Here is a 14,153-nt window from a genome sequence, read left to right on the forward strand (position 1 = left end):
ACATACACACTTTACATGTACATTTATTCATATAACTATAATCACTCTACAAACATTTTTATAATCCTGTTTCACTTAATGTTATACATGTTTTCCTGTACATTTTCCATATAGATTCTACCTTATGTGGCATATTTCAAGTGAATAAACCACTATTTATATAACTACATCTTCATTGTTTTTGTATTATAAAATATTTCAAACATACAAAAATGCACAGGGGGCTTCCATGGTGGCGCGGTGGTTGAGGGTCCGCCTGCCGATGCAGGGGGCGTGGGTTCGTGCCCCGGTCCAGGGGGATCCCACCTGCCGCGGGGCGACTGGGCAGGTGAGCCTGCACGTCTGGAGCCTGTGCTCCGCGACAGGGGAGGCTGCAGCGGTGGGAGGCCCGCGTACCGCAAAAAAAAAAAAAAAAAGAAGAAAAAAAAAGCACAGGGAACAATACACTACATAGATTTAACAAATACTGATACTTTAAAAACATTTTTGAGGGCTTCCCTGGTAGTGCAGTGGTTGAGAATCCACCTGCCAATGCAAGGGACACGGTTCGAGCCCTGGTCCGGGAAGATCCCACATGCGGCGGAGCAACTAAGCCTGTGCACCACAACTACTGAGCCTGCGCTCTAGAGCCCATGAGCCACAACTACTGGGCCCACGTGCCACAACTACTGAAGCCCGCACGCCCAGAGCCCGTGCTCAGCAGCGAGAAGCCACCGCAATGAGAAGCCCGCACACCGCAGCAAAGAATAGCCCCCCGCTCTCCACAACTAGAGAAAGCCTGTGCACAGCAACGAAGACCCAACACAGCCAAAAATAAATACCTAAATGAATTAAAAAAATTTTTTTTTTGAGTTAAAAAAAAAATCACAGGTACAATTGGAGCTCTCTCACGTACAATGTACTCTAATCCCGCCAGGACAAGCTACATAACTTGCAGGGTCTGGTGCAAAGTGAAATGTGGGAACCCTTATTCAAAAATCATTATGAATTTCAAGATGGCAACAGCAGAGCATGCCCAGGGCCAGTGTGACTGCACGCATGAGGTGGCACACCCACGAAGCCAGCCCTGGATCCCTCTCTCCTCTCCTTTCCTAAAATGATCTGTGTCTTTGCTGTCCCGTGTTTATGCTTTTACTTCATATACATGTATTGACCAACGTTATGGAGTGTTATTTTGCATATTTTAAAATATTACGTAAGTGGCATAATACTGTGTGTATCCTTAGGCTGCTTGTTGATCTCACTTATTGCTTTTGTGATTTATCTTTGTGGATTCATGCAGCTGTTATTGACTTTCACAAGTATTTAATATTCCATTGTGTGATCTCACCACACAGTTCATTTTTCCTGTAACCTCTATTTTTACCATAATTAACAATACTGCATTGAACATCCTTGGACACAGTTCTCTGCGCACATGTGTGAGCTTTTGTCTACTGTCTGTAACTAGGTGTAGAATTGAACTGTCTTACTAGATGTTGAGGTTCTTTCCAATTTTTTGCTTGGCATCAATGTGCTCCCCTTTTATGTCTCCCCTTGAACATCCCACAGTCATCTGAAAATACTCCTTAGGAGACTTCCTTCTGAGTTGCCTATCTTCTAAGACCAATCATCCACTGAAGCCAGAACCTGGGTGTCCTGACCATTCCCTGTAATTCCCCCACCATTTCTTACCTATGACCAAAGACTATTGATCCCCCCGCTAAAATATGGCTTCAGTCCACCCGCTCTTCCATATCCCTCCTACTACTTTTATTGTCTTGGCTCAGGATCCCACCTCTCCCCTGGACTCTTCTCCCAGCCCCACCCAGTTTTCAGCCTCCCAACTTCCTCCATTAAGGAACTTATTACACCCTCCCTAGCAAGCTGCAGGTTAACTAGTCTCTCCCCTGCATGTTGTGGAGATCAGAGCTGTGAGTTAAGCGAGAGCAAAGACTGTTATTATGGTTACCGTTTGTGGGCCTGTAGCACAGGCCTGTAGCACCCAGCAGGTTCTAAAAATATTTGTTGAATCTATCTATCTATTTATCTATCCACATAAACATCATGCTGTAGTGGTCCCAGCTTTTGAATCAGACCCTTAGGATAAATTTCCAAAGGAGCATTACTGATGGTTTAGGATTGTGAATGTAAAATTCAAAGTCCTTTGTAAGTGAACTTGATCCACACAAAATTCTAGGTCAGGTGGGACAGATAGGTTGATCTATCTATCTATCTATATATATATATATATATAGGTAGATATATATATATATATATAATAACCTGGTAGAATTTACATCTCTGTAAAAAAAAAAGAATAATTCACATCTCTGGGCCTTTGTTTCTCCATCTGTCAAATGGGCATAAGGAGGGCCCATTTATCTGTCACACATGTCTGGGATCATTTTGCTCTGTGGGCAGATGGGGAAAAAGCCGGTGTTTCTCTTCCTACCCTGCTTCATGATTCCCATACTTGTGCACAGTCATTAACAAGGTAGAGGAGGGTGAATGAAAATCCGTCCTTGCAAAACTGCAAAACAGTCATAGCTGACTTCACAGCTGTTTACTGCCCTCACCGGCTGATTTGGAAACCCTTTCATCATTTGTAGTGTGTCAAAGAGAAAGTGATCTGGTAAGTATCTCCCAAATGTATTGGTGAGTTTATAAGTTAGCCCTACAGGAAGAAGAGGGCAACACAAAGAAATGCCTTGCTTATGATGGACTTTCAAGGGCCAAAGCCCCTGTCCCCAATTCCGAGACCCTCGACTGACACAAATGGATGATGTCTTCCACAGCCTCAGCCCTGAGACGTTTGTCCTGTGAAGACACCTGAGTACTACCCAATCTGGAGCTCTGGCTACTAGTCCTGACTCTGCCCCTGAAGGGTTGTATGACCTCCGCCACATTCTTCTACCTGTACAGTGAAGCTGGTGGATAACATACCCTCCACTGCCCCTCCACAGTTCTCAAGTTCTACAATTCAATAGAAGATGGAGCTGACTTTCTAAATTAACAATATAAACCAGGTAACTTTTTAGTTCCTCTTGGCTTGAGTCCCTGCCTCCTGGGACTGGAGAAATAGGTGGGAAATAGGTGTGCGTCTGACTCCCTGGTCTGGTCAGAGGATCACAGAGTTATGGGCAGCTGGCAGGAAACCTCGGTGATTATCAAGACCCATGTCCTATCTCCCCCATTCGCTCGACAAGAATTCACTAAGCAGTTGTGTTGAATAGAATGTGGGCAGGGGTGGCAGCTGTTGTGTTCCCTGATCACACTGGCTGGCACATAGTAGGTGTTCATTAAACATCTATTGAATGATGGGTAGTCTCCTGCAGCAGAGTCATTTAGGGGAGCCTATGAAATGCAGATGCCTGGGCCCACCGTAGACCTATTGAATTATAATCTCTGCTGACGGGGCCCCGGTGACTGACATGACTCCAGAGTTTGAGAATCATGGCTGTAATATCTGAGTAAAGCATTCTCCTATTATCAGAAGGGAGAAAACACTGATTTTTTTATTTTTGAGGATTTGTTGGTAGTGACTAAAATATTCAAGTCAAATAGGTTCACTTTGCTGTAGCCATTTCCATGGAGCCTGGAGCGGTCTGGGCCTCGCCCAGGGTACGGGCAGGGCAAACTTTCACTAATCTCGGGAGAGGCAAGGCCAATAAAAGGCAGAGGAGATAGGGAGTGGAGGCACATGAAGTCCAAGTTTGGCATGATTATTGCCCTTCACTTGAAAGTCATAAAATAGGAAATGTGCCACCATTCCAGCTTCCCGGGAGGGGTTGCTGGTGTGAGGTTTTCCTCAATCCCTTTCAAGGGTCTGTGGCTTAGACCATGCACAGATCTGGCTTCAGATCTCAGCTATGTCTCTAACTGCTTGGTCTTGGGCTAATCACTTTAACCCCTTTTAAGCTTTTGTTTCCTCAGTCATAAAATGGATATCACACTGCCGACTACCCAGGGTTGTTGAAGACAATCTGACATGATATAAACTCAGGTGTCTGGCACATGCACAGTACAGAAAAGCTGTTAAGTTTAGGTTGATACCTATAAACTGCCAGAATATCTGGGCTGGAGTGTTCAGTAGAGGTTGGTTTAGCCCGACCCTTTTGTTTTTACAGGTTGGGAAACAGCCTCAGAGAGGGGAAGCTAACTGCATAAGATCATCTAGCCTGTTAGGTTTCTTGAGGGCTTTTATGGATCAGAGAAGGTGATGAGGTTGACTCTGTGGTTGCCCCTTGATAAAGGAATTCCTGGGATAAGGTGTAAAAGAAGCTGGATATCTCAGGTGAGGTGCCTTTTCACCTGAGTTTCTTGCCAGCCAGAAGCCCATTCTGAGGACACAGGGGTTAGTAAGAAACACCCCGAAGCTGGGCAATTTGTGGCTTTTCTATCAACATCAGGGTTTTAAAGACAAAAGCCATTGGGCAAGCGCTGTTGAGGGCTTCCCTGGTAGGCCCTGTCTGGCACTGCAGCTCTGCCAGGCCAAGGCTAGAGATGGCTGGCCTTGGGCACCCTCCAAGAATGGCCCCTGGGTTAAAAGGGGCACAACACCAATCAGAGGCCAGGCTGGATCTGGTAGGGACACTTCTTGGAAACAAGCCCCTGTGGGGCTCTGACTCTGGTGTCTATGGGCAACAGCAGGAAAGCGGGGCCTTAGGAGAGCTCACGTCCTTCGTGCTAATGCTGATGACACCGGTGATGGTGGTGACGATGATGAGTGTGAGAATTAGCACTTCCTCTTTGCCAGGTGTGGGGCTCGGCAATTTATTTTACACACATTTTTTCATTCAATCCTCACAAGATCCCTACCTGGAGGAAACTGAGGCTCAGAGAGGTTAAGTAAACAACCAAGGGCACAAAGTTAGTGGGCACCAGGATTCAAATCCAGACCTATTGGAGTTCAAGGTAGCCAGCAACCTGTAAGCGCTGGAGGAGAGGAAAGTAACATTGGCCAGGGCCTCCGAGAGACAAATATTTTATCCCCATTTTTACAGATGAGGAAACAGAGAACCAGAGAGGTTAGCATTTTCCCCATGAAGTCAGGTACTGTGCCAAACACTTTCCATATGTCATCTCCTCGATCATCATAACATCCCTATGAAGTAATTCTTTTTCTTTTTTTAAAGTATTTATTTATTTATTTATGGCTGCATTGGGTCTTCATTGCTGCATGCAAGCTTTCTCTAGTTGTGGTGAGCAGGGGCTACTCTTCGTTGCGGTGCACGGGCTTCTCATTGCAGTGGCTTCTCTTGTTGTGGAGCATGGGCTCTAGGCGTGCGGGCTTCAGTATTTGTGGCACATGGGCTCAGTAGTTGTGGCTCGCGGGCTCTAGAGCGCAGGCTCAGTAGTTGTGGCACACGGGCTTAGTTGCTCTGCGGCATGTGGGATCTTCCCCGACCAGGGCTTGAACCCGTGTCCCCTGCATTGGCAGGTGGATTCTTTTTTTTTTTTTTTTTTTTGGCAGGCGGATTCTTAACCACTGCACCACCAGGGAAGTCCTGAAGTAAGTAATTCTATGATCCCCATTTGTGTAGATGTGGAAACCAAGGCCTGAGACTAAATGACTTGCAGGTGTTCAAAACCAGGCAATCTAACTAAAGGGCCCATGCTCTTAACTCCCTGAGTTGCCCAATATTGGAATGAGATGTCGTGGGCTGGACCAGAACCTGGGACTACTGACTCCCAGGCTAGTGCTCCAGGGTTACATGTAGGATTTCGCTCTCTCTCTCTCTCTCTCTCTCTCTCTCTCTCTCGCTTTTTTTTTTTTTTTTTTTGGCTGCGTGCCATGTGGGATCTTCGTTCCCTGACCAGGGATCGAACCCGCGTCTGTTGCATTGGAAGCGTGGACTCGTAACCACTGGACTGCCGGGGAAGTCCTAGGCTTTCTCTTGGGATTCATTGTCCCTTAAAGGCGCATTGGTCTAAAGCCCAAAGAGTGAAATCATGCCCTGCGGTTCTGGGAACCTCAGGCTGGAGAAGAAGGAAGCTCTTGCCCTGGTGTTCAAGTCTGAGCAGGTGTACTGTGGACCCTCCCTGTTTCCTCCTCTGGCTTGGGAGGGAGCCCAGGTAGGGCAGGCAGGGTGGGTCAGCCCTTGTGAGTGCAGGGTGGGAGGAGAGCAGGAGGCAGGAGGGCCCAATAAAACAGGGCTAAATCTTCCCGCCTTCCTGCCTTTATCCAGGCGGTGCCCTCATCTCCTGGCAAACAGCAGGGCATGATGATAGTTCAAGGTTGGTGTCAGGAGACCCAAGCTCTGGTTCTGGCTCTGACACTCACTCCATGTGCACCCTTGACTCTGAGCAGTTTCCTTATCTACACAATGTGTGGTGGTGGTAATGGGGGATCAAAATCCTCTGGGATTTTTAGTTAACACATTATTTATTAAGAACCTACTATATGCCAGGCACTGGAGACATAGCATGTGCAAAAGCAGATTCAGGCCCTGCTTTCATGGGTCTTAGAGTCTAGTAGGAAGAGATTCCAAAATCAAATCTTCACTGAAACTAATGTAAAATGTCAACTGTTAACCAGTGTTTTAAAGGCCTGCAGAACTAAAGGAGCCCAGGATGGTGGGAGTGGGGGGAGAGGGAATGGGTTGACAGTCTGAGGGGCAGCAAGGAAGGATGCGGTGAAGATGTGGTTTACTAGATGAATGTCCGCTGGCAGGGGACAGCACCCTGTTGTGAGATGGTTCACCCAAGAAACTGGGAGGAGGCCAGTGGGCTTGGGGAAGCATGCAGGAGGCTGGCCATTTGAAGACATTGTGGGCCACGGTAAGAGAAGTCATTGAAGTTTTTTTTTTTTTTTTTTTTGCAGTACGAGGGCCTCTCACTGTTGTGGCCTCTCCCGTTGCGGAGCACAGGCTCCGGACGCGCAGGCTCAGCGGCCATGGCTCACGGGCCCAGCCGCTCCGCGGCATGTGGGATCTTCCCGGACCGGGGCACGAACCCGTGTCCCCTGCATCGGCAGGCGGACTCTCAACCACTGTGCCACCAGGCAAGCCCAGTTTTGGGTTTTTTTTTGGGGGGGGTTGGGGGAATTAGGGAGTGAGGGGATACTTGAGAGAGAGAGAGAGGGTTACATTTGGAATATGGGTCAACGTATCTTCTAAGGAAAAGATTTTTTTAAAAGCCACTCCCTCTGAGGAGCCTTCCCGGATTTCTCTACCTTTGACCTATGGCATCCCTCCCTCTCTGGCCTGCAGCCCGGCATGACAAACTCAAGCCTCCAGGGCAGCCAGACCTGGGCTTTGTCTTCCTGCACTGAATTGCACTGTGGCTTCAAACGAGGTCCTCTGCCTTCGCAGGCCTCAGTTTCCCCAGCTGTGCCGAAGCAGGTTGTCTCGAAGGACCCGCCCAGTGCTAACGCAACGTGATTCGCTCTGGCAGGAGCGGTGGGCTGCCCGCATTGCTGCGCAGGCATCGGACTGTCGGCTGGGGCACCGTCACCAGGCTACGGGCGCTTTCCTCCCGGGCAGGGGGCAGCGGGCGAGGATCGCGGCGCCAGACGTTGCGCAGGAAAGTGAGGGCGCGACCCCCTGCTCGAGCGGGCACCGCGCGGCCCCGCCCCCGCAGCCAGCTGCCCTGCGGCAGCCGGGGCCCGAGCTCCGCCCTCCTCCTCCCGCCGGCCTCTCTCCCTCCTCCCGCCTCCCTTCCTCGCTCGCTCGCTCCCTCCCCCCCGGCCGGCTCGGCGTTGACTCCGCCGCACGCTGCAGCCGCGGCTGGAAGATGGCGGGGAACGACTGCGGCGCGCTGCTGGACGAAGAGCTCTCTTCCTTCTTCCTCAACTATCTCGCCGACACGCAGGTACGGCCAGCAGGGGCCACGGGCCCGGAGCCAGGGCTGCTGAGCTGCGGGGGCTGCCGCCGCAGCCGCGGAGGCCGGGAGGCAGCGGTGGGCGTGTTGGGGGGATCCGGGGTTCCAGGCTGCAGAGCCCCGCTTCCGTGCACCCTGCGATGCGCTTCGTTATAGGGACTGGGAGCTGGAGGTCCCCCCGCGCGTGCCGGAGCGTTGGGGGCGCTACGGCCGCTGGGGAGGGTCTAGCCTTCGTTGCTTGGAGTCCGGCCCCCACGCCCGCAGACCTGGGGGGTTCCACGCTTCCTTGGGGAGGTTGAGCCCCGCCAAGGTGTGGGGAACCCTTACGCTGGCTCTGGGTGCGGGAGGCGCGCCCTCAGGCTCCCGGCACTTGCTGCCGTACTTTCACGTGGACTTGTGGCCCGGGTACAGGCGCTTGCCCCGGTCCCCGGAGTCCCCTGATCCTCCAGTCTCGGATACCCCGCGTTCTGCTGCTGCCCCCCCCACCAAGGCTCCCCCAAAGCGCCAGCAGCGCGGAGTTTCCTGCCAGTTGCCCGCTGAAGGCATAGGGGTCTGCGGGGCACGTGGACATGCGGGCGGGGATAAAACCTTCCTGGTTTCGCTATCCGGCGGAGCCCCCGGGGGGATAAGCACGGCAGGATGGGGGCGGAGGACTGTCTGGGGATGCCTGGGTCCCCCTGCGGCGCGCGGCCCCGGTGCGCGCTCGGCGATGCTGGGGGAAGGGAAGGCGAGGCGGCGTCCCGGGCTCTGGCGGCGCCTGGGAGCCCCACCGGAGACACGCGCGTGACAGGAGAGGGTGCCCTGGTGTGCCGGGAGTTGGGGGGGGCGAGGAAGCTGGTGACTTGGAGACAGGGGCGGGGAGGGTTGCTGCTGGGATAAGCTGCACCGAAAATGCCAGCACAAGGCGTGCGCGCCCCCCACCCCTTCCCCGGTTTTCCCCACCCCATGCCTGTTGCAAGCATAAAGTTTGGCCCCATAGTTAGGGCTTTTTCTACGGCCGCCCCGCTGCCGGTAGCAGGGCGGCTGGGGATGCGGCGGAGCCGAGAATGAGACCCCGGATGCGGGCGCATGCCTGTGCTCCGAGAGGGGCCGCTGGGCGCTCCCGGGCGCGGCTCGCTAGGGCTGGTTTGGTACCTGGAGTCGGAGCGCCGTTGCCGGCTTGTTTTGCATAACACTGGAAGGGAGGGGGAAGTGGGGGGGGCGGGATGTGGGAGGGGAGAGAGGGAAACTTTGCTTCTTGTTATAACTGCCTGTCTTTAGGCGGCAGCAGCTGTCATGGGACCGGGTGGGCGGGGAGAGGCTTGCTAGCTGACTTCTTGCCTTGAGATGCGACTTGGAGGGGACGCAGCAGCCAAGACGTTCAGCTCTGGCGGACTCTGGGTGGCGAGTCCTGGCTGGCTGCTGGAACCGAGCGGCGTGGCGGGGTGTCGCCGAGAGGAAGCCCGCCACGCGCAGGAGAAGGCCGGTCCTCGCCCGCTGCGGACGTCCATGCGTCAGGGAGCCGCGGGGCCTCGTGGTCGGTGGCGGGCCCGCTGGGGGGGTTCCGGGCAGGGGCCGAAGCGGCTGGTGGCGTGTGATCGCGCTTCTCCGGGCCGGGGGAAGAGTGTGATGAACGGTCTGCGCGCGCGGGTGTGTGTGTTTGTGTGCACACGCCGCGCGCGCCGGGCGCGTACCTTTACCTCTGACGAAACTGCAGTGTAGCTCCCGCGGCGGTCACCGGGCGCAGTCACTCGCCCCGCTCCCATGTCTGCTCCGAAGGCCGATCCCAGCCCTGGCACCACCACGGCGCCCCCAGCCCCCCAGCCGACAGCCTGGGGCCAGGGGGACTGGATGCGGGGTGGACCGAGTTGCCACTAGGAAAGTTCTGCCCTCGGCCCTCTTACTTGTCTGGGGGTGACTCCAAACCTCTCCCTAAGACGCGAATGAAGGAGGCCTGAAAGTGCCAGAGATTTGTTCAGAGACCCATAGCAAGAACTTGTCCGTTTTGGGTTTAACTCCATCTTCTGTGTTCTTTGGCTCACCAATAATTTTTTGCCCTTTTAGCCGTCCGGAGTGCCTACCCGGCAGGGATATTTCACCTAAGGAAACTTGAAAATTGGGTAATCAGGTATCAGCAGAAGCAGTGCAGTGAAAGTTAATCCGGGACGTTTTGCTTTTTTTATTTAACCACGTGATGGGCTGAGGCTCTTCTGGTGATCTTTGCCGGCCCAACTTGGGAAATGTAATTGATAGGGGGAGCTTTGCAGCCGCCCCTAGAAGGCTCATAGAGCCAGCCGGAAGAGGACCTGGGCGGGTCATCGCGTGCCTCCTCATTTTACAGTTGGGGATAGAGGCTGTGAGGGCTGAGCGGCTGGTACAGGACCACGCAGCCAGTGGGTGACAGAGCCATCCAGGGCTCCTGACTCCAGGTCCTGTGTGTTACCTCGAAATAGCACTGGACTTGGAGTCAGAAGGCCTGAGTGGAGTCGCCTTCCCCACTCTCTGGCTGGGTGACCCCGGAGCAAGCCATTTGAACTCTCTGAGCCTCCTTTCCTCCATCTGTCAAATGGGGTTGGTGGCGCCGCAAGAGAAGGCCGCAAGAGAAGGCCCTCGGTTGCTTGCGGTGAGCACTGTTTGCATGTGAGATGTCTGTTGTTCCTGCAACTTCCCCTCCTCCCCCCAGACCCTCCCTGGCCCTCCCCTCCTCCCCTCCCCCTTTGGAAGAGGTGGGGAGAGTGAGTAAAAGTAATTTATCGGCTTTATCCCAAAGACTTGTCTTTGGTGGCTAACCCAGGGTTAGATAGAGGGAGGGCTCCTGTTTAGGAGACTTAACTTTTACCCATTCAGGGCAAAGTTCAGAAATTCGGTAGACCAAGGATTGTGAAAGTTTTTTGGAAAGGTTTGGGGCATGTTCCCAAAGGACTTTGGGTTGGCTTCCCTTTGTTCAGGCTGTGCCCCTTGCCTGCAGTGCCCTCACCCACCATTCCTGCATGGCCCTCTGCTCTAGCAGGCCTCCCCAACCCAGCTTGCCCTGCTTTCTCTAGCCTCTGGTTTTCTTAGTCTGTGTTATACAACCAAGCACTTTGTGTGTGCGTTCTGTCCCAGTAAGATTCTGGAACTAGAGTTGTGCCTTTCATCTCTTTGTGCCCCTGGCACCTGTCACCATGCTGAGCTCCTTTGCTCAGCTCTTGGCTAGGCACAGGAATTACAGACGAGGGAAGCTCTCAGGCTGGCTGGGGAGACAGCTGGGCAGAGTATGGAAGAGAGGAATGCAGAGGGCTGCAGCTGTGGGCAATGACTTAGGCTCCAAAGGCCACACAGTAAGCCCACACTAAATATGGGTTGTTCCAAGTCACTTGGGGCATCAATCATAGATGCCCAAAATGTCAGAGTTGGCAGGAACTTTATTTTTATTTATTTATTTAAAAAATTCTTTGAATTTTATTTATTTTTTATACAGCAGGTTCTTAGTACTTATCTATTTTATGCATATTAGTGTATATATATCAATCCCAATCTCCCAATTCATCCCACCACCACCGCCCCAGAGTTGGCAGGAACTTTAAATCATTAAGTCCAACCTGTTATCGTTTAAAAATATTTAATTATAGAATTGTTGGGAAATACTGGCATGCATAAAGAAAAAAATTGAAAACATGTAATCTTACCGAAACATAACCACTCTTAATTTTTATATATATTTTCTGACTTTTTCCTATTGATTCCTATGGATTATATCTTTTGTACAAAAATGGAGTCATTCTTTACATACTAATTGTAACTTGGAATCTCACTGTTGTAGCTTGCTTTTTTTTTGTCCTCCAAACAATATGCTGTCACTGTCTTTCACATCAACAAGTATTCTACTTAATGCCTTAATGGTTATATAATATTAAGGGTTGAACCATAATGCATTTAATCAATCCTTTATTGTTAGTCACTTAAGTAGTTTATAATTTTTTTTTTTTTGCTCTTGTAAGCCATGCTGAAATGAATATCTTTGCATATGTCTTTTCTTCATTTGAATTCCTAGAAATGAAATTACTCTGTCAAAGGAACTATGCAGGCGTTTGGTAAACACATTTCTGGATTGCCTTCTAGAAAGATTGTGCTAATTTCACACCAGCATTGTGTGGGAATGCCTGGTTCCTCATACCCCGATAACTCTTGGTATTTTAATTGTTTTTCATTTTTACCAGTCTGTTCATCAATAAATTTTGTCACCTTATTGTTTTAATGTGCATTTCTTTGCTGACTTGTGATGCTGAACCTTTTCCCCATATGATTATGGGCCATTTGTGGTTCTGTTCTGTGAAATGTTGTGTTGGTGAACTTGGCCCATTTTTCAATTGGTATTCTATCTCCTCATTGTTCCAAGACTGGATCCGAGCACCAGAAGGGGCTCATGCCACATGGAGAATTGGGGGAAATGGATTGACTAATGTTGACTTGCTAAGTCTGGAATATTGCTGCCTCCACAGCCCCTGAAGCCAGGGTTAACTTCTTTTCCAAGTCAGGGTTCTGGCCATCTATAGGGGCAGGTTGAAGTGAATCCTTTGCTGGGTGCCTTTACCTACTCTTCACCTGTCTGAGACCCAGGGGAGTAACTTTTTCACCTGAGCCCAGAAGGGGACACGTTTGCTGGATTTGTTTACCAGAGGCCCAGGGTTCACTTTCACTGGGGCTTCCTGGCTGGTGCTAATGATCAGGATGCCTGTGAAACCCAGGAAAGGCAATGGCCCAGCAACTGGGCCCTGGGGGCTTATATTTCCCCTTCACCCTAGGGTCCTCCTCTCCCCAGCTAGTGCAGGCCAGCCAGAAGCTTCATCGTTGCCAAAAAAAGGTGAGTCACCCTTTTTTTTTTTCTGTCTCTGGAACAATAGAAGGAATACTGGTTTGAGTCAGAAGCAGCCTTGCAAATGGGAGCTTGGATTTGGGCTTAGAAGTGAGTCCCTAATACGAGCACTGCAGAATTAATGGCTATCTCCTATGACGATGATGCATTATCGTCATCATCAATGCAATTTATTGAGCATCCTCTATGTGCTATGTGCTCTGCTGAGCCTTCTATTTGCATTATTACATTTCATTCTCATAAAGATTCTACAAAGTGTAGGTGCTATTATTCCCATTTTACAGATGAGGCATTTACAGTTTCAGAAAACTCACTGACTTGCTGAAGACGCTCTACCTACATTACCTTGGAATAAGTGGAAGAGCCAGGATCAGTGGGCAAGGTCCCTAGACCCCTTGACCCCAAGTTCCATGAAGACACGGACTACTCTCCTTCTGTTCATAGTTCTGTTCATAGCACCTTGAGCAAATGAAGGCCAATTGTAGAGAGAGAAGGCAGAACTCATAAGTCCGTCTGCTTCTCTAGGCCTCTGTTCCTCAGTCTATGAAATGGGGATATTAGGCCCTGACTCTCAGGTTTGGGAATTAAATAATCGAATGTATAAAAAATGAACATCCAACTGCTGTTCACAAAACTTGGAATCTTTCTCTCTCTGAAACACTTTAGAAGGGCAAGAGCAAGGATGGAACTAACTCCTGCCCAGGCAATCTTTTCTCTGTAGGAAAGGGAAGCATAGTTCTTGGGATATAAGGGTGGAGGGAACCCAAATAAAGTCATTTAGAAGAGAATGAGTAGTGTTGTTTACTGTCTCTCCTCTTCCAACATAGTTGAATGCCTCACATATGTCCTGTGGACACTCAGCTGATGAGGAATCAGTTGGATTGGACTGACCTTTCTGTTCCTCTGTCCCGACTTTGGTCTAGGTCCTTGTCCATTGACAACTGGATTCCTGCATTTACTACCAGACAGATCTTTGCCACACCAGACTTTGCCCTCTCCTACTTGTCCTCAGCCTTGATGGAAGATCAGTCCTCCTAGAGTACATGTCTGATGTCACTCCCTTGCTCACACATCACCCATGGCTCCCCAGTACTTTTAACTTAAAGGCCAAAGTTTAGCTTCATGTGCAAGGGCCTTCAGTTTCTTGAAGTTGGAGAGTTAGGCCCCTGACTTCATCCTGAGTTGTCTGCTTTCCCTTTGGGATCCTGGTCCGCCCCAGGCTATGTCATGAATCTTCTTCCAGGAAACGTTGGCTCATGCAGCTGTTTTCTGTCTCCTCTGTCTCCATTTCCACTATTTCCATTATTTATCCTGCAAGATTCAGCTCCCATGCCATCATTTTGGTGATGCCTTCTCACCTCCAGGTACCACTACTCCATCCCATGTGTGGCAGGGAGCACTCTGAAGCCTAGCTGGGTTTGAGTCCTGGTTCTGTGATTTACTAGCCGTGAGACCTTTGGTAAGTCACGTGACTTCTCTGAACTTACATTTCCTCATGTGTAAAGGTAACGATAAA

General features: G+C 50.6%; 1 protein-coding gene across 1 annotated transcript in view; it reads left to right on the top strand.

The window, feature by feature from the left end:
* The first annotated feature begins 7,716 nt into the window (after positions 1 to 7,716).
* The window catches only part of PPARGC1B (PPARG coactivator 1 beta), a 107,702-nt gene continuing 101,265 nt past the window's right edge, over positions 7,717 to 14,153 (top strand). Inside the window, exon 1 of the mRNA XM_060092050.1 lies at positions 7,717 to 7,794. Coding sequence (XP_059948033.1) covers positions 7,717 to 7,794 — 78 coding nt within the window. The remainder of the gene's footprint in view (positions 7,795 to 14,153) is intronic.

The sequence above is a fragment of the Mesoplodon densirostris genome, chromosome 3 (assembly GCF_025265405.1).
Source record: "Mesoplodon densirostris isolate mMesDen1 chromosome 3, mMesDen1 primary haplotype, whole genome shotgun sequence".
In the NCBI taxonomy this organism is placed as follows: Eukaryota; Metazoa; Chordata; class Mammalia; order Artiodactyla; family Ziphiidae; genus Mesoplodon; species Mesoplodon densirostris.